Here is an 18,816-nt window from a genome sequence, read left to right as displayed (position 1 = left end):
AATCAATATTCTGTTTTTTCTTAAACTCGAATTTAGTGGGATGCTCCCAACATTTCTTTCCTTTGAAAATGTCAGTAGCTCTTAATTGTCAAGGAAATGCATCTGATTTTTTTCCCCCTGGAAACATGGTTTCTTCTCTCTTGTGGCCCACTTAATTTCTGTTCTTAGCAAAATGACGTTCCTGGGGTTACGCCCAAGATGAATTTATCTCGATGTGTGCTAGGTTATTTACCCATGGAAGTACAGGGGGAGTCAAAATCTGGCTGCTGCTGCGGCTGTGCACGTGCTAGAAATCTGCTGGCAGCAGGGGCAGCACATGGTGAGAAGTTAGCTGCCCTGATTCTGTCTTTCCCAGAAAGTCAGGGAGACGGAGCCAGCCCCAAATCCCCTGAGCAGGCAGTGCTGGCCGTGAGGCACATTTGCAGCGTGCCCTGCGTAGCACCATGCAGCACCCCTCGTAACGCCAGTACCTCACCCAGCTGCTTTATCCACGGTATTGCAGTGGGAACACAACTCTGCTAAATATACCTTTGCTGCTACGCTGAATGCCGTTTTTACTTTATTTTTTTTCCCTTTATGCAGCCCAATGCTGTACAAACCAGCCAGGCTGATGCTGTGACCAGGCAAGCAGAGAACCGTTCCGTGTAGCTATAGGAACAGAAACGTGCGTGAGCCCCTCTGGCACCCGTCTGCTAGCTTGAGAGCTGCTCAGGGGGCATATCTTCACCCAGTGAGCTGATGAAAATTGCCTTCCTCTTTCTCTGCTTCCCTCAGCACTTGCTCGCTGTGGATTTTTTATGTTTCTTTCTCCAGCAATGGTCTGCAACCTTGAATTGTGCTAATAACACGCGTCAGATTGATGGGCATGCCGCGCGGGGTGGGCAGCAGGGGTGCCGTAGTGCAGCCAGCATCCTCCTCGTGGAGATTACAGCCATCAATTTCCATCTGCTGTGAGCATCTACGATGTGATTCCTGGGTAGGGGAACATCAGCCTGTTCCCAAGGCTGCACAGATTTCCGTTTGGCAACCATCCCTCCACGCCCAGCATCAGTGCAATAAGGGCATCAGCAGCAGGTAATCTGATTCAGCTCCATAACAGGAGGACCTGAAATTACATGTTTTCCTCTAACACATCACATTGGTACCCAGCTCTGTACCTCTTGAGGCTTTATGGATACCTTATAGTTTTTGGTCCAACAACACAATCTTGTCTTCTGTAGGTTAATCTGAAGTGTTATTATTCAGTATTTTCTTTTCCTTTTTTAGAAAAAAAAAAAATGTTCCAATCCTTAATGAAACTTGGTGTGAGCCAAGCCTGGAATTTCAGGAGGACAACACAAGGAGCTGATGATCCCTTTGCAGAGCAGTAGGCTGACAGCCTCAGCAGCTGTGAAGCAACATCTCTACTTGGCACAGCAAGATCAGCAGCACGTACAAAATTTACTGCTGGTCTTGGAGGCCTCCTGAAAACCCAGCCTATGCCTTGCTCTCCCACTCTGAGCCCTGTCTGGTGGCACCACTCCCTCTTCTGCACAGTCCCAAGTGCTGGTGGCTCTGCTCCAGCAGGTGACAGCCCTGGATGAGCCCTTCTAGTGGGTGTGAGGGTGTAATTGTTCACAGGGAAGGGGGAACCCCTGGATGAAGCAGCTGGGACTGTGGGGTTGAGGCTGATACCCTACAGGCTGCAAACCCATCCCTGGGGCAGTGGTAACCCAGCAGCGTGGAGGTGAACCTTGCAAGGGCTCCATGAGCGCTCGTTCCCAGGATGTTTCTAAACAGCCTCTGTGCTTACTCCAGAAACCACGACTGTAACACTTGGAAGAAGAAGAAAGACTTAATGAAACCAAATGTGTTTGTTAACAGTAATTCGCAGCAGGCCCCATGGCTCAGAGTGCCAGCTGCCATGGTCTTCGGCGCCTGCGTTTAGCCACGCTTAAAAGCAGCAGCAGTATTGGCTCTGGAGGAGCCTCCTGCTCCCTCCTATTGTCTGGAGAAATAAATGGCTTATAGCAGTGCCTGCAAACCATGTGCCAGTCGCGTGATTAGCAGATGAAGAGGAGAGGGAGTACAAATGCGGACAATGAATTTACAAAACGCTCTCACTCGGATATTGAAGTCATTTGGGGCTCCTGTCAATAAAAGGCTGGCTCCTCCCTGTTCCCTTCCAGGTGGAGGTTTGTCCCTGCAGGCATGGTGTAAAGCACCATCACATCAGATGCCAACTTACACCACTTGGCTTGTGCAAGTGCCAGCAGCAATACTGGGAAATAGCATTCATTTTGTTTTACCTGATATGTTCTGGTTCCACCAGGGTTGAAAGTGTTCTAGGACAAATACAGCTTGTTTCTCTGGTAGCTCGGAGCCTGCCGTGACACAGCTGCCTTCCTGCTGGTGCTGTGTGTGACAGAAAGGCAGAGGCAGCCTCTGGGCTGCGGCAGGTCTGACTGGTGAAGTGTGCCTGGTGAGTTTGGGATTTTGAATGCCATTGTAATGTGGTCTAAATCATAGGATCATTTAGGTTGGAGAAGACCTTCAAGATCATCCAGTCCATCCTTCAAGCTGACCTACTGAGTCCCATTGCTAAGCCGTGTCCCCACATCCACACATCTCCTAAATACTTCTGGGCATGGGGACTCCACCCTTCCCGGGGCAGCCTGTTCCAGTGCTTGGCCACCCTCTTCCTAACATCCAAATAAAATACTCTTCCTAATAGCCAATCTAAACCTCCCCTGCTGCAACTTGAGACTCTTGAAATTGTAAAACAAGTGGCAAGAATGAGGTGTTTTCACTTAAATGTCCTAGCTGAAGTGTGTGTGATAGTGTTATATGGGCCAGCTCTGTCCTCTCCCAGAGCGCTCCTTGGAAATTCTCAGAGAATGGGTTTACACCATCCTTAGTTTCTGTATTACAGTGTTCACTTGCAACCTTCCTCAAAAATCTCTCTGTTAGAGCAAAACCTGTTGTTGCTTTCAGCCCCTTCCCCAAAGAGTTGTCCTCAGTGTACCGGCAGACCTTTCTCTGCAAGCAGGAGATGAGTGGCTCCAAGGACAGCAGTGGGAGCTTTGCATTTCTGGATTCGTCCTTCTTGGGTAATTTCTTAGGGAAAACAGTAGCTATGCTTTAATGCCAATGTAGCTACGTGGCTTAGCTCCTTCTCTCATGCAGTACTAACTGCAAACCATCCGCTGTGGCCATGGTCTTGTTGCTCCACATGCGTTTCTACATTTTCCTCTGATGTTCGTGGAAACTGCCTGTTGCACCCAAATTTATGCTCAAATGCTATTTTTTGGAGCAGAGAATTGTAGGGAATGGAAGGGTAAGTCCTTGCAAAGTGCTGATGGAAATGAGAAAAAGACCTCCTGTAAGATCAATGGATTTCTGTCAGTGTAAAACAAATTTGAATCTCCATCCTTCCTTTGCGTTCCTCCGTCTTTTTCCCCAAGGTATTTTAAACAGCAGAAGTGCTGCTGGAAGGCACTGTCCTGGCATGGAAATGGCTTTCTGTGGCTGCTTACAGTTACTCTGCAGATCGATAGGGCATCGCAGCACTTGGACAGTCGAATGAATGACACAGACTTAACTTCCCCTCCCTGCACGGATGTATTGCACCATGGCCCTGCTTCCTTATCTTCCTTACACCTGAGTGTGATTTCAGGCTTGATATTTTATAGAATCAAGAAGTATTACTTGGTCATCAACTAACAAGGTACAGGTTTTAGTGCACTGAACCAACCCAAACCTTTGTGTCTGCCCGGGGGGTGTTTCCTGATTGACAGTACATTTACAGGCTCACACATCCCCTCACCATAACGTGTTTTAAGATTATCTCATTACCCTTCATATACATCTATCCGTGTGCTGTGTGGAGCTCCATATGGGTGGCAGATGAGCTTCACGTGCCTCCCCTCAGCAGTCTTCTCAGAGCGGTGCTGGCCATGTGGGAAGCCGTGCAAAGGAAAGTGCTACAGTCTGAAAAAGTGGGGAAACAGATTAAAACCATCAGCAAAAGAACAGGAGGTGTTTGCTGCTATGGGTAAGCAAAATAGATAGCACCGTAGTTTTGCATATTATCATATTCTCTAATTCAGCTTAATGATTCAATTACCCACTCACAGAAATTAATTAGAAACCAGGCTCGGGAAGTGCCCGGGATGGGTTGTGTTGAGCAGCCTGTTGTGGGGTGTGATGAGTGGGGTTGAACATCCTCCTGTGCTGGGCTTGCAGGGCTTCTTCCCTCGGGATGCCAGGGGTGGGAATGGAGAGCCTGGGTCTTGGACCTCAGTATGGCACCCTGTCACTGCTGTCCTTAACCTTCTGCTTTGCCTTGGGTAAAAGCGGGCTTGAGAACATCCCCTGGTTGGGAACAAATCTGAGAGGGGCCTGGAGCTAATTGAGGCAGAGCGTTAAGGGCTCTCAGCAGTTGTAGGGTACTTTGGAGCGGGGAAGAGAGGATTTACTGCAGGGATTTTGATCTGTAAAACGTGAAGTGCCTGTCTGTAGCAATGGTGCAGTTCATCACGTCGTGGGAATATGATGAAATGGCTCACAGTAAAATTAAAACTCACTTCGTGTATTTATAAATGAAAAGAGGTGTCTGTTTTCATGCTTAGGTGAACTTGACACGTACAAATGTATGAACCACGGTCTCTGGTGATTATTATTATTTTAATAATAAATGAAAAACCCAGAGAGAGTATAAACTGCTTGCATTTCTTCATGGCAAAACTGGATTACATACAATCTGGAAGGAAATACCATGCTTGGCAGATAAAACCGAAAAATTGTCTGTTAATCTTTCAGCATTAGCACTGACTGAGGTTGGCTTTTTATATTTTTTTTCTGATTTGAGGTTTGTTTCTTGTTATCAGTAAAAGGAGCTAAGCATTGCATTGATCATTTGAATATTTCGAGGCTGTGTCGCGCACCGCCACGGGTGCTGTGATCTTTAGAGGCACTGACAGCTTTCCCTCTGGCTGTTAGCATGTCTGCTTCGTGCAACACAAATGTCAACATCGCTGCCCCCCTAATTAGAGCACTGGGTCAAGCAGCCGCTTTGTCTGTGGAGGAACCTGGGCCATCAGCCGTGTGAAGAAGAAGTCCTTTTGTTCGACTTGATTTATTTGTTCAAGTTTGTCTTATGCTCTGGCAACCTACAAACGCTGATTTTCGGAGTGGGATATTTTTGCCGCCTGCACAAAGGGAAATACAAATACAGCCTGTTCAGCCCTCTGCCTGAGCTGCAAACACAAACCCCCAAATGTATGTTCCCAGGCACAGTTTACATGATAACAGTGTTGTAAGCTGTAGAAGCTTATGAAGGTAGAAAAATACAGTGCTGTCCCTTAGAGACGTTTTCTGTTAGCTGATGCAAGACGAAATTGCCATCATCTTCCTCATTTGTGTTCTCTACTGAAGGGAACAGTTTGGTTTTGCCTTTTCTGATTTGTTTTTAAGTAGAATTTAGCATAATTTCCATGATGCTAAATCTTCCATTTAAGACCAAGAAACCAGTGGTGCCTGTCTTGAATGTCTGAAAGATGTGATTGCTATTTACAGCTCATCCCGTTCGTTTTCCTGACAATGTCTTTGATTGCCTCTCTCCATGCCCTACACGTCTTGCTAACAGCAGTTGCCTGTGCCATTATGGAAACAGACTGAAAGTTATTTTAACTAGACACTGGTGTTAGCATGTGGGTATTTTTGATTTCTGTCATTTTGGGTTTTGGTTGGTAAGTAGTTGGTGAGTCTTCGGTGGAAATTCTCCGATTTCAGAGCTGCAGGGTTTTTCCTTGGGGTAAGTAATAGTCAAATGAGCTAACCCAGGCATGAGCTACTGTGTGGTATTTAAGCTCACTAGCTGTTCCCATGGAAGGAGAGGGCCAGCAGTCAACAGGAGGCCACAACCATGCTCCTTCCTTAAAGAAAAGCACTTTGAAGAATGACAGTGCATGGCTTGGGTCTGGGTTCTGTGTTATATGTGCTCATTAGATTTGGCACAACCACTTGTACTTCCTTTCTCCTGTCCCTTTTCCCCATCCCTACAATAACATGTGCACCCACATAAGTCAGGGTGGGTGCAGGTAGCTTCTTGTAGATGATACGCTCATTCACCCCTACCCTGGAGCAAACCTGAAGCACGTGGAGAGCACAAAGGCTAATAATTTGTCAGCCCTCCTCTAGCCTGTCCTGGGCAATGTGCTTTGTCTCTCCCAGGGTTATCTGGGAAAGGAAACCAGATCCTGAACACCCCTGCAAGATGCTGAAAGATGCTTTTTTTTTTTTTTTTTTTACTAGTGGGGAAAAGCTCCTCACAGTTTACGTGTGCTGGCACTGGGAGCTGAAGGTCCTGCAGAGGGGAAGTTTCCCGTTTGTTGGAGGAGCTGTGCTTTGCTGCCATGTTTGGGTTTGCTGTTTTTTGTTTTTTTTTTTAATGTTTGTTCAGTGACTGCCATTCTACAGAAAATTAAAGCTGTTTATTCCCCCAGACAGAAGCTGCATTTGCAGATTTATGCTGCCCTTCTCAGAAGAGACAGTGCTGCTTCTGCCAAATTAGCTGCAGCTGATCTGTGACCTGCAGGCTGCTCTTCAGTAGGCTGGCATTAAACCACACAACACACTTCCCACACTTCCAACATAAACGTTGCTCCTATACAGAAGTTCAGACTTACGAGGATACCAAGTGCCAAGTCTTCTTTGGATTTTCTTTAGAAATCCCAGTTTTGCCACTAAAAAAATGGACAACCAACTGAACTGGGCTTAATTTGTCTTTCTTACTGCAATACAGAACTATCTATTGATGCCTATTTCAATTAAGTTTTCTACTTCCTGTTGAATATAAATGGAAAAAATAAGGTATATTATTTCATCATTTTTTTCACAGTAAGAACATCCTTTCGTGTGCACACAAACACTGTAAATGAAAGGACTAAAATAATTTGGGGCTGTTGTGCACAAAGCTTACATGAAGGACATACCTTATATGAAGGATGTACAGGAGGATAGCCAGTTTCTTAGTTTGCATAAATATTTTTGTTCACAGTGTCTTGGTTACAATAAAAGCCCATGGGCTGCTTTGGCTCTTGATCAAGCGATGCTCCTTGTGCCCAGCTGAGTTGGGCAGTACATTTAGGATTGAGCTGGGGAGCTATGCTGTTTTGGAAGCATCAGTCTCTGCAGCTCACCCTGAAGTTAGCAGCGCTGCCCACGCTGGCTGGACCCTGGTTATTTGCTGTTGCCCCTCGCAGCAGGAGGCACGGCAGCCTTGCCCTCTGCCTGCAGCACAGGCTCTCACACTGCTCCACACAGTGCATCTCAGGGCACACTTCGCTGTGCAGTGTTACCTTCGTTATAATGAGCTGGGTGCTCGTTAGAGCATCACAGTTATAAACAGCCACAGTTTTGCTTGAGGATCACTAATGCTTGTCTGGTACCTGGAAGCCAGCCTCACCTCAAGCCACGTTATGTCAAAATGTAAGCGATGGTGCTTATTTGTGACATCTGAAGGGGATGCTATAATTGTGAATGTTTATTAACGTACAGATGAAGGAGATGAAGGATAATCTAGATCTGCAATCCTCCCCTCATATTCCTACCGCTCAGCCAGCCCTGTTTGCTTGGCTCTCTGGTTCCATGGCCCATATGGGGGGACTCCCCCCAGGTCCCACATGCTGTGTGTGTGCACGTACCACTGCATGAGCCTAATTTTGCTGTTGTCAGAGGGGTAGCAGCAGGCTTTATTCTTGTTTTCATTTTTAAAATGGTGTGAACTTAACTCTAAATGGCAGTGAAAGTGAGAGACGGAGCAGTGAGGCACATGGCACACCAATCAATAGCTGTTGTTTTTTTTTTCTATTTTCCTTTCATCCTGAGGGAGCAAGGAGGAGTTGTTTAAATGCCCATGAAACCGACTTTTCCTTCTCTGTCTTTTTAATAATATTCTCAGTATGTGTTCTTTGGTCACTAAGTGACCAGCAGCGCTGTACAGGTGACAGTCAAGAAGGCACAGAAGAAAGCTGGAGGTGACACAGTGGCATTTGGAAATTCCCTGTAGTCCTGAGGAGCCAAACGCCTCCGTCCAGAAAAGGCATGGGGCAGGGATGGGAAAACAGAAAACAACAAAGAGACCATGAGCTGTGTAACACCAGGCTGGAAGCTGGAAACAGTTCCCTGCCCAGCCTACAAAATCCTCAGTGAGCGGGGGAGTTTTGTTTTCACACATCACGTATTTCACAGGAGCGCTCCCCAAATCCACGGTCTGATGTCCAGCTGTGGTTGCATTGTTAAGTAAATAAGGTCCATTGTCTGGGTGTTGGAAGCCAGTCATCCCAAGCAGAAAGAGATGAGACAGGCAAGAAAAGCAGGAATATTGCAGAGAAAAGGCTCATGGCAAGCATGCAGACAGCACTCAGAGAAATGGTTCTTTGAAACTAATGCTCCCTAACCCAGATCCTCCGCCTGCTACAGGCACGCAGGCTGGATCTGAAAAGGGGTCCCGGAGGTCAGTGTTTTATCCATTAAGCTGTAACTGCCTAAACCAAACACACAGCCCAAGAGGCGACTTGGGCCCTGCCTGATCTGTACGCCGCGTGCACTTGGGGGACCTGGTTTCAGCCGAGCAAACAGCGCCGTGACACTGCCCTGCTGGGGACAAACCCACCGGGAGGTCACCGAGACACCCTGCTGCGAGATCACCAGGCTTCTGCCAGGGTCTGCATTCATGGAGCTTCAAAAGTCTTTTTTTTTTAATTAACAAATTAATCATAATAGAGCTTTGGGTGCTGATTTCCACATCTCCGTTGGGGTTGGGATGATGACTGCTGCACCTCGAAGAGGAATGTGCCTTTTGATCCCATCCGTGGCTGGTAGCACAGAGGCTGGGCTGCCTTCCCTGCCACTGCCACCGGGAAGCCGTGGTGTGGGTGGCACCTTGCGACATCCTAGGGACCCTCGGCCACCTCCTCTGAGCCCTCCTGAAGGTGTTACCTGGGGAGGTGGTGGGGCTTTGGGGGTCGGTCATGCTCCAAGAGGCCCTACCAGCAAAGCAAAGTGCTGCAGTAACTTTCCTCATTCTCTGCTTTCACCTCTCCTTTTTGCAGTTTGTTGACTTGCGAGTGATTTTCAGTTCTCTTTTTTTTTTTTTTCTTTTTTTTCACAACACTGTGTCAGTTATGCAAAGGAACAGCTCTGAACATTTCCGTGCTGCTATAATAAAAGCAGCGTGTTATTGTGAAAGGCACATCTCAGCATCACGGGCTGGGTAACACCCCTGTCCCTATAATGGCTTAAGGGCTAAACTTTTATCGTAAACTCTGAGTGGGAGAGGTTATCTTCTGACAAGTCTGTCTGAAGTGCTGACAAACAAGCTATGTGTTTCAGGCAGTAAAAAATACCAGAGACCTATAAAGTTATACATTTGAAATAAGCCTGTAATTCCTGGTAGGAAGGAGGGGACAGGGCAGGGAACGTAGGAGCTGTGAGGAACTTTCACCCTGATGGTTTGTAGCTGTGTTTGCTGCAATTTACCCAGTGTGGATTTGAAGTCGAAGGAATTTATATGGTCTTCTTTACAGCTCAGCACCACAGAGTAGCCGAGTCTTTCATTTCTCATGGCTATTCAGAGGTGATTTTGTTTTTTTATTCTTCTTAATCAAAGTTTACTTGAGGAAGACTCGTTTCGTCCCCCTTCTTTTAAATCATGATAGTTTTCCACATTGGCAGAAGGACTTTTAAATTCCTAGTGTGCAATTTTGAAAATTTAACTGAAAATTGCTTTGCCTTACGTCCTTGATTATTTTTTTCCTCAGGAATGTTCTGGTCCTGATGCATTTCACTCTGCTGGACACTGTAGCTCAGTAGAAATGAAGGATGCTCCTTCACCAAACTGGCATTTTGCTGGACCCGTTTCCTCTAGGGCCTCAGGTATAGGGTCTGCGTTCATTGCCCTAGACGATGACAGATGTCTCCCAAGTAGGGTATGGGCACCCAAGGGGCTGCACAAGACAGTCCACTGGGGTATGGGAAGTAAATACTTGAACTTCGATAGTACACGTATGTAGTTTATAAATAAATATATATTGGTGGGGCATGCTCAGAAATTTTTAGAGATAGAGGTGTGCATTCAGAAAAGTTTACAGAGCACTGACCTCGTCACTTTTTAGCTCAACTTGTGAGAACTGTGGAAGGATCTTGGTCAACTCTGGTTTGTAAAAGTTGTCACAAGCCATAGGAACTTCTTCACAGGGAATTTCATGACAGCTCCGAAGCCTGCAAGATTAATGATGATCATTCTTCTTGGTCCAGATGCATCCTTTATGATAGCTTTCCATCCTTTCCGTGCCTTTAGGTTCTGTTGTTACAGCGGATTACCTTCATCAGATTTAATGAAATGAGCAACAGGGTACCTGTGGCCAAAATGCTTAAATTTCCTGCCTGAAGTGCTTTTGCTAGAAGTTTAGTCCTGGGTACTATTACATATAAACATCCATGGTGACATGAGGTGAGGGTGGTTTTTGGGGAAGAAGGGTACAAATCATGGGAAAACAGGAATACTTCTGCCATTACTGGAATAGTCCCCGATGTCCTCTTTGGTGCCTTGTGCATTGCAAACAGCGTGCGGCTTTGATTTAGAAAAATAGATAGTCATCTTGCAAAATCCCAAACATCGCATGCAAAGAAGTCTGGTGAGCAAATGTGCACAGGGATCCTGTTTCAGTTTTGGCACTCATCAAATATTTTTATCTGCCAGGCAATGGGGACAAATCTGGGCCAAGAAATAATGGAAGGAGGGAAGGGCTTGGGGGGAGGGCTACCAGGATCGTTTTTGTTCTTGTCAAGTACTGTCAGTAGTTTTGGTCAAGGGATTCGCTTATAGCACATCTCCATTTGCTATCTCTCCTTGTGTTTTTCACTAAAAGTAATCTGAAAATGGTTCTTATTGTGAAATTTAGTAAATAAAACACATCTAATTCCAGCATGTAATATAGAGATCTGTGAATACAGTTTCCTTACACTGGGTGTTGGTTTACACCCAGCTTGAAGATGGCTGTACGTTTCCCAGTAGGAAAGCTACAAATGGTGAGGTAATGTGCGCTGTCCCTCTAAATGAAGATTGTTAGTCTAAATACACCCCATGACTCAGTTTGACAGACTTTGTTGGTGCCCAGGTGTAATCTGTCGTTCTTCCTAGCTGAAGCACATCCAAAAACGTTGAGGCCACTTGCGTTGCCCATCAGTATCAGTGTGAGCATTGGATTTAAGGCGAGGCTTCAGCAGTCCAGTATCATTTACCTTGTTTTACTGCTTGACCAGTGACACAGATGATAAAAAGGATGTTTCTGCTTCAGCTGAAATTGCTAACGAGTTTTTCCATCAGCTTCGGGAAGGATGGAGCAGGTCATGCAAAACTAGCTCAGTGTACTGTTAAATAAGGGATTATTGTAAGAGCTACTGCAAGAGATGCAAAAGGTGGGAGGAATATGGATGCTCTGCTGTAACATACAGTAGAGAGCTTCCCTGTGCCTCTGCTCTGCAGTGCGTTACGTAGCAATGAAAGATTTGGTGGGCTGACGTGACGATGCTGCACGTGCCCTTTCCACCTTCAGGACTCTACTAAGGTTAGTACTGGAAAGGAGCAAATGGAGATTTTGAGCAAGAAGCTGCTCATCTCTTTGAGACTATTGTAAAGCTGGTATTTTCTTCTTGAAATCCCAAACCCAGGAATTGATATGCCTTCCCCATGAGTTAGGAACTATGAAAAATAATGTATGCAGTTCACATGACCGCTGCTTACAGCTGCTGAAAACACTTGTAATTAACCTGTTAACTAAAGTAAAAGGAATAATGCAAGCTGAAAGTGAAAACATCTGCCGTGGAGCCAATGTTGGGAGATAACATATGCTTGGTGACATAAATATGGGAATGTTTTTCAACTGACACCTTGAGTAAGTTTACATCAACACTCAAACTATTGCTAATGGCTCTTTAGAGTGAAGCCATTGCTTTGCTTTAACATAAAAACGTTAAATGGAAAAGCCGAGTACACCTCTTGAAATCTGCAGGACAGATCAGGGTTTAAAATCATCTATGCTCTTCAATTCCCAGGCTCTGTTTGGAAAAAGCAGGAGGTGCTGGGCCTCGTGTGAGGCTGCTGATGGGAGCAGGGGCTTTGCTGCTGGAGCAGCTCTGGCTGGCGTGGCGGGCTGTGAGCATGGAGCTGCCTCCTGCCTGCAGCGGGGAGATGCCCATGCTGGTGGCTGCAGGGAGGCTGCTGACCTGGGAGGGGTACAAGACACGGTCCTCTGCACCGCTGGCAGGCATGAAACGACGTAGAAATGTTTGTTTAATAAGGACTGTAAAATGTCCCAGGCACTCAGGACTCTTAAGTACTTTCATACTTTAAGGGAATTTTTTTTTCTGGCAAACTTTGATCATATTAAATAAATTTCTCATGATATCATAACGCTCCATTTGTTATAAATGTGCTGATTTGCGGATGTGCAATTAGCTGACTCAAGCAAAAAAGCACTATAGATATCCTGTGTATGAAGTGGCAGTTTATTTCTCTCCATCTGGTCTATAACTTGTTCCATGCTGCTTAACGTGGGGTCTGGGCGTACTGCCCATTGCTCATCACCGTTTATAGAGAAGAAAATTGAAGGCAGCCACAGAGTTAATTCTCTGCAATGTGGTTATTTCCTTCATGCAATACCCAAGGTGTTCTCATCAGACCCCTTGTGAGCAGGTGAGTCCTGACTGTTTCTTCTGCAGAGGAGGAGATGAAATTATCTTAGAAAAGGGCACTGCGTGAATGAGTCAGGGTTGTCCCAGAAAGAAAAAATACGGGTCCACAAATCTCATGTAACTCAGGTCCTTTAAAAGATTGGATATATGTTGTTTATTTTTGTTGTTTCCCTTTCCTATCCTATCCTATCCTATCCTATCCTATCCTATCCTATCCTATCCTATCCCTGCTTGGATGGATCATTATCAAGGGCTAGGTCTTGTCCCTTCTGAGTCCATGGCCAAAGTTCCTTGGCCTCAGTGATGGGATTACATCCTAAGCTAGTAGTCTTGAGAAGGCTTTCATTCATAAAAATGCTCACTGCAGTAATAATTGTTTTGCTGTCACAATAGAAGTTAAGACCTTGCTTCATTGCACATTTTAACCCCTATAATACTAAAGAAGTATCTTCTATTCTCTTTAGTATCTCTTCTGGTTCTTCAAAATGAGTGACGATTGTGAAAATAGAGATTTTAGAGATTAATAGCATTTGTTAACATACAGGGTTAAACTTTTTGAGGACAAGGATTTTTTTTTGTCTCATCAGCACGTTTAGCAGTTGCACATCTCAGTGTATGAGGAAATGTCACATTCAAAACCTATTAGCAGCTGTAAAATTAGTTTTGCAAATCTGAGTGTATTGCTGCATATTTTATCTGCTGCTATTTATCATCTCTACATATATTAATGCAATTTTCTTGTAGTTTATGAAATTTGGGTGTGGAATTTCAGCGTGAGCTTTCAGATTTCTTAATGATGAACTTATTAAACGAAATGGCATTGCCATATGCAGCTTCTGAATTTTTTGCATGATAATGAGCTGCCTTATTGGAGTAACACTGAATTAAAAACAAGACATATATATGTATGAAAAGTTCTTTGGAAGGTGTGAAATATGCGTTTATTAAGAACAAATATTTTCATCGTGTCTGCCTTCAAATAGCTTTTAGATGGTTACGACTGTACGAGGCTTTCGTGAGTATACAGCCGAGCGTAATATAGCCCACGGTGCGTCTTCTTTTCATTCTTAAAAATCGAGCTGGGTTTCTCGTTTGGCTGTGAGTCATTTTGAGGCTGAGACACTCACCTTTCTGTATGCAGACTGTAGCTCCAAGAACTGAAAATACATAACATTATTGTCACATGCCATTGTGTTTGGGAAGGGAGCCCTCCAGAAGGAAGCGCACGCAGTATTTAGCCATCCTCAGAATACAAAAGCCAGCAGACGTGCCACTCAAAAGCCTGTGGGAATATTCACATAGCTGCAGCTAAAGCCTTGCTTCTGCGTTGAGGAATCCTGCTTTTCTCACCCAGGTCTCAACACATGACTGAAATAATCTGTTTATCCAGCATCCAGTCCTTCGTGAGGACCGGATGGAAATCAGCTGCCGGGTCCTATTTGCCATTCGTCCCCGAGCGCCGTTTCCTTCTAAGCACTCTTTCTAGTCCGAGGCATTTTAGCAATGCAGACGGGTGATTAGAGGCACTTCTGCTGGAATGCATGCTGTAGTGCTTAGTGCAATTCATTTGCCTTATGACAGGGCACTGAGGGGCAGAGCTGGGCTTTGTCCTGCTCGCTGTCATTGTTTCCTGGCGTGACTTTGGAGCTGTCCACAGTGCCCTGCTCCTGGCTGTGCTTTGGGCACGCTCGGCACCGGCAGAAGCTGGGGAGGGCTGGGAATTTCCAGGTGTGCTCAATGATGCTTGTGGTCAGGACAACCGAATCTTTGAAAGTGGATTATTCTAGGTCAGGAGCTAGCTGATGTTATTGTATTGCATGCGATTTCCACCTGGCTCAGCAGGAAAACTATTCTGACAACTAAGTGCTGTCTTCTTCCCTAAAAATCAGTGACCGCATCTATCCCAAACACATTAAAGAGAAATAAAAATTCTGCTCAGACCTTTCCTTGGTCCATCATCCTGCACCCATCTGCCTAGTAGAATGGAGCCAATGTGGCCAGTCTGGACAATTGAATTAGCAGTTTGAGGCCATAATTTATTTGGAGACGCATCTTTTAGGTTGTGTCAGAATCACAGAGCCACGGCATGGCTGAGGTTGGCAGGGCTCTCTGGAGGGCACCTGGCCCAACCCCTGCTCCAGCAGAGCCACCCAGAGCAGGCTGCACAGGACCACGTCTGGGTGGCTTTTGGAGATCTCTAAGGAGGAGGCTCCACAACGTACTCAGGCAACCTGTACCAGTGCTCCATCACCCTCACAGTAAAGAAGTGCTTCCTGGTGTTTAGATGTGTTCCAGTTTGAGCCCACAGCCTCAGTTCCTTCACCGAAGAGCCTGGCTCTGTCCTCTTTGCACCCTCCCAGTGTATTTACAGACGTGGACAAGATGCCCCCCCAGCCTTCTCTTCTCCAGCCCGACCACCCCCAGCCCCCTCAGCCTCCCCTCACAGGAGAGGTGCTCCAGTCCCTCCAGCACCTTGGCTGCCCTCCATTGGGCTCTGTCCAGTACGCCCAGGTTCCTCTTAACCTGCCAGCAGTACCTTGCCTCGTGCAGCCAAGAATCCCATCAGCCTGCTTAGCAGCAAGGGCACGTTGCTGACTCACGTTCATCTTGGTGCCAGCCAGGACCCCTGGGTCCTCTTTGCAGAGCTGCTCTCCAGCTGGGTGGCCCAGCACGTCCTGGTGCCTGGGGTTGTTCCTGCCCAGGTGCAGGGCGCTGGGCTTCTCCTTGTTGGACCTCACGAGGCTCCTGTCATTCTTTTCTAATTCAGGCAGTAAAGTGCTGTTTACACAAACTCAGCAGTAATAGTCTGAGCAATGTATGAGCTGTACAGAAGAAGTGCCAATTGACTCCAAGTGAAGCCAAGTTTTAAATTGATGAAAAGCAGGAGTTTCTGAATGGGACAGAAGTGCTCAGAAACCAGACAGATCTCAAAGGAGAAAGGCAAAGTATCAGGTAAATATGGCAGCCAAATTGAAATCTCAGTGAAAGTGATAATAAAATGTTTTGTTAACCAGAAAAAGAGAGGAGAGGAAAGGGGAGAGGAGAGGAGAGGACAGAGAAAAGACAAAAAAAAAAAAACAAACACATCACTACCACTAGCAAAAAAACAGCTGTAAAAATCTCTTCTTGTATGTTAGTGAAAACTCTTTTCTTGTATGTTAGTGAAAACTCTTTTTCCTTTTGGGTTGCAACCTTCCCCCTTCAGTTGAAAACCAACACCCTCCCAGTGATACAGAGATTTACTGCAGAGGGATGTGAAGCTGCCTTTCAACGTGCAGTGCAATAGCCATGGTGAGACTGAGCACATTTTCACCTGTGTTTTAGCTGGGTGATGTCTCTCCACATCTCTTCCAGGTGGACAATGAAAGCAATCTTTTATAATGGGAAAGCAATGAACATAAAAGCACTCGGCTCCTCTGTTCAGGCAGAACTGCACAGAAGCATTTATGGTTCTGGGGGATCTTGCCCAGTTCAGCCTATCTGCCAGATCCCTCTGCTCCTGCTGTGTTAGGCAGGGATCTCAGGTTATTCACCCATGTGTGGCCCTCTGAGACCACTGCCGGGACGTGAGGGATTTGTCATCTCCTGGGGACTGGTCTCTGTGGCTCTGTGGGATCTGAGCTGCCAACACATCGAGTAGCCCCACGAGAGAATTATTTTCTTGAGCAATCACAGAATCATAGAATGTAGGTTAACAAGTGATACCGAGGTACAGGACGGTGTTAATCCCCTTATGAATGGCAATAACCAACTTCTGTCTTAGCTGAAGAAATACTTCTCTTCTGATGTCTTCTGGCTCACCCATATCTCCTTTGTCTTCTTTTCTTTGTGCTCTCCAGTTGCTTGTGTTGACCTGGGCTAAGGAGGAGCAGGTGGGAGCCCTGGGTATCCAGTGCTCGTGTTCTGCAGTTGTTTGCCTTTTGTGTTTGCACTCTGTGTGTTTGTGTAATCACAGATAGCAGCTGACGTATTTACACACGTTAAGAGAGCGCGTGAGCCCGCTGACAAAAAGCAGAAATTCATGTGGGAATGGGGAGAAAACCCCAGCTTCTTCTACCTGCAACACGCACACAGCAGGGCCCGTCCAGCTCTCCCTGCCCTTTGCCTTGCACTCGTTCTCCCTCTGCTGTTAATCTGCTTGGGCCAGAAGGCACCCATAGCCCGAGGCCATGCTGGGAAGGCTAGAGAGTGTTTGCAGGGTATCTGTGTTTACCAGTTTGCCAAAGCAAGGAATATGGACGAAAAGGAAGCCAAGAAGAAGGATCTGCCTTAAAGACCTGCCACCTCGGAGAGGCAGCCCATCAAAACCGCTGCAGGTTTACCCTAGGAGAGGTGGTGCTCAAGTACAAGCTAGACTTCCCAGGACCTAAAATACTTTTCTTTTTGCTGCAGTATTTTCAATTACTATTCCTTCAGTTTCAACCTGTGCTGGTTGATGTCTCACCAAGCTAGCTGGCATTGCCCAGTTAACAGAGCTGCAGAACAAGCAAACTGGGGACTGCAGAGATAGCCAGGGGGGTGGAAGCACCTGCAGGGCTGTCTCGCTGCAGACAGAGGCAAAAACATTGGTGGGCAGCTCCTGGCAGGATGGAGATGAAGGCCTGCAACCTCCCAAGGGCTTCTTGCAGGCACTCTGTGGTGATGGAGATTGTGGTGATGGAAAGCCCAACTAGCAGGTCCAAAACAGTTCTCCCAGCCACTGCTGAGAGGAGGGCACGCAGTGCTTACATATCCAGTGGAGCAAATTTTGTCCCATTTTTGACTCTTTTTCTTTTCTCCTTTTTTCTTTTTCTTTTTCTTTTTCTTTTTCTTTTTCTTTTTCTTTTTCTTTTTCTTTTTCTTTTTCTTTTTCTTTTTCTTTTTCTTTTTCTTTTTCTTTTTCTTTTTCTTTTTTTCTTTTCTTTCTTTTCTCAGAGAATGAACCTGTACCTTGAGAAAACAATGACATGTTTTTAATAGCTCTGCCACCAATGAGGAAAGGGTGGTGCATCTAATCTTACTCTATATTGTTTGCATTTTTGTTCAGTAAATCAGCTGAAAGTAGTAATACATTTCTTCTTTAAAGTCCCTTCCCCGCCCCTGCCAAGCAAGTAAGTGTTACTTCCTGCCCTTTTGCTCTCATGATAACGCTTCCATTTCCTGTTTTGGGTTTAAGCCTTCATGTAGGCTCCTGGGTTGTCTTCCTGCCAAATTTGTGTTCGGCCGTGTAATCAGGTGAAATACCCTGTTTGGGTGTAAGGGCACGTGCCAGATTCGAGTGTCTGTTCCTCCGGGATTACCTGACCAGATCTTCCTCAATGGCGAGCCCGTAAGTACCTGGGATCAGTGCTCTCGATGGCAGTGAGCTCAATGAATGGGGTTAATGGGACTGGATGGAAAGGAAAGCATATGCGTCATAGTGCAGGAGCTCTGCATTCCGGTTGTGGCCTCACAGGCTAATTTATACTTTTGTAAAATGATAATTAAGGTTTATGGTGATGCTACATGAATATGCATCTCCTGGCAGTGAGGGAGAAGCGAGCCACGCTCATCCCCAATCTGACACCACCAGCTCCAGAGGAGCTGTCGCGGGTTTATTTGCATTTCTGTGGGGATTGAAGAGAACCCAAAGCTACGCAATGCCAACTTTAATGAAAGACCTTTATGTTGATTTGCTGTACGCACACATGAGTCTGCCTCTCCTGATGACTAGTTATGATTACAATCCTTAAAAGCCTTTGTTTAAAGTATTGTTCTACCAAAGTATGCGTACGGCTGGCCAGTGAGTGAGAGATTTAGTCACAGATTTTCACTTGACAGTTTAGTCTTGGGTTTTGCATGATGTTTATTTTATGAGATTAGTTACTTCTTCTTTTTATTTCTGTAATTCAGTGGTGAAGGGAAGTGGTTTATATTAATAGCAACCTGATCTAGTAAAGTTACTTTTTTACCGTTTTTGTCTGAGTGTGTGTTGATAGATTACTTGGGTTCACTGTGTTTCCCCACGGCATTTGCTTGATACTTATTTTTAGGACTTCTAAACACTGGCTTGACATTTATTTTTAGGAACTCCCAAAGTTTATCTTCCAGGTGGCACGC

The 18,816-nt window shown here is 45.7% G+C and overlaps 1 protein-coding gene across 4 annotated transcripts in view; it reads left to right on the top strand.

The window, feature by feature from the left end:
- The window catches only part of EVL (Enah/Vasp-like), a 140,861-nt gene that overhangs the window by 47,679 nt on the left and 74,366 nt on the right, over window positions 1-18,816 (top strand). For 2 of the 4 annotated variants that reach the window (XM_032187989.1, XM_032187986.1), the window contains exon 1: window positions 12,666-12,739. The exons of the other annotated variants lie outside the window; for them this stretch is intronic. In XM_032187989.1, coding sequence (XP_032043880.1) covers window positions 12,681-12,739 — 59 coding nt within the window. In that variant the 5' untranslated portion in view covers window positions 12,666-12,680. Of the gene's footprint in view, window positions 1-12,665; window positions 12,740-18,816 lie in introns of those variants that run through there. 4 annotated transcript variants of the gene reach the window in all.

This window comes from Aythya fuligula, chromosome 5, assembly GCF_009819795.1.
Source record: "Aythya fuligula isolate bAytFul2 chromosome 5, bAytFul2.pri, whole genome shotgun sequence".
In the NCBI taxonomy this organism is placed as follows: domain Eukaryota; kingdom Metazoa; phylum Chordata; class Aves; order Anseriformes; family Anatidae; genus Aythya; species Aythya fuligula.
This window is presented reverse-complemented; position numbering and strand designations above follow the sequence as displayed.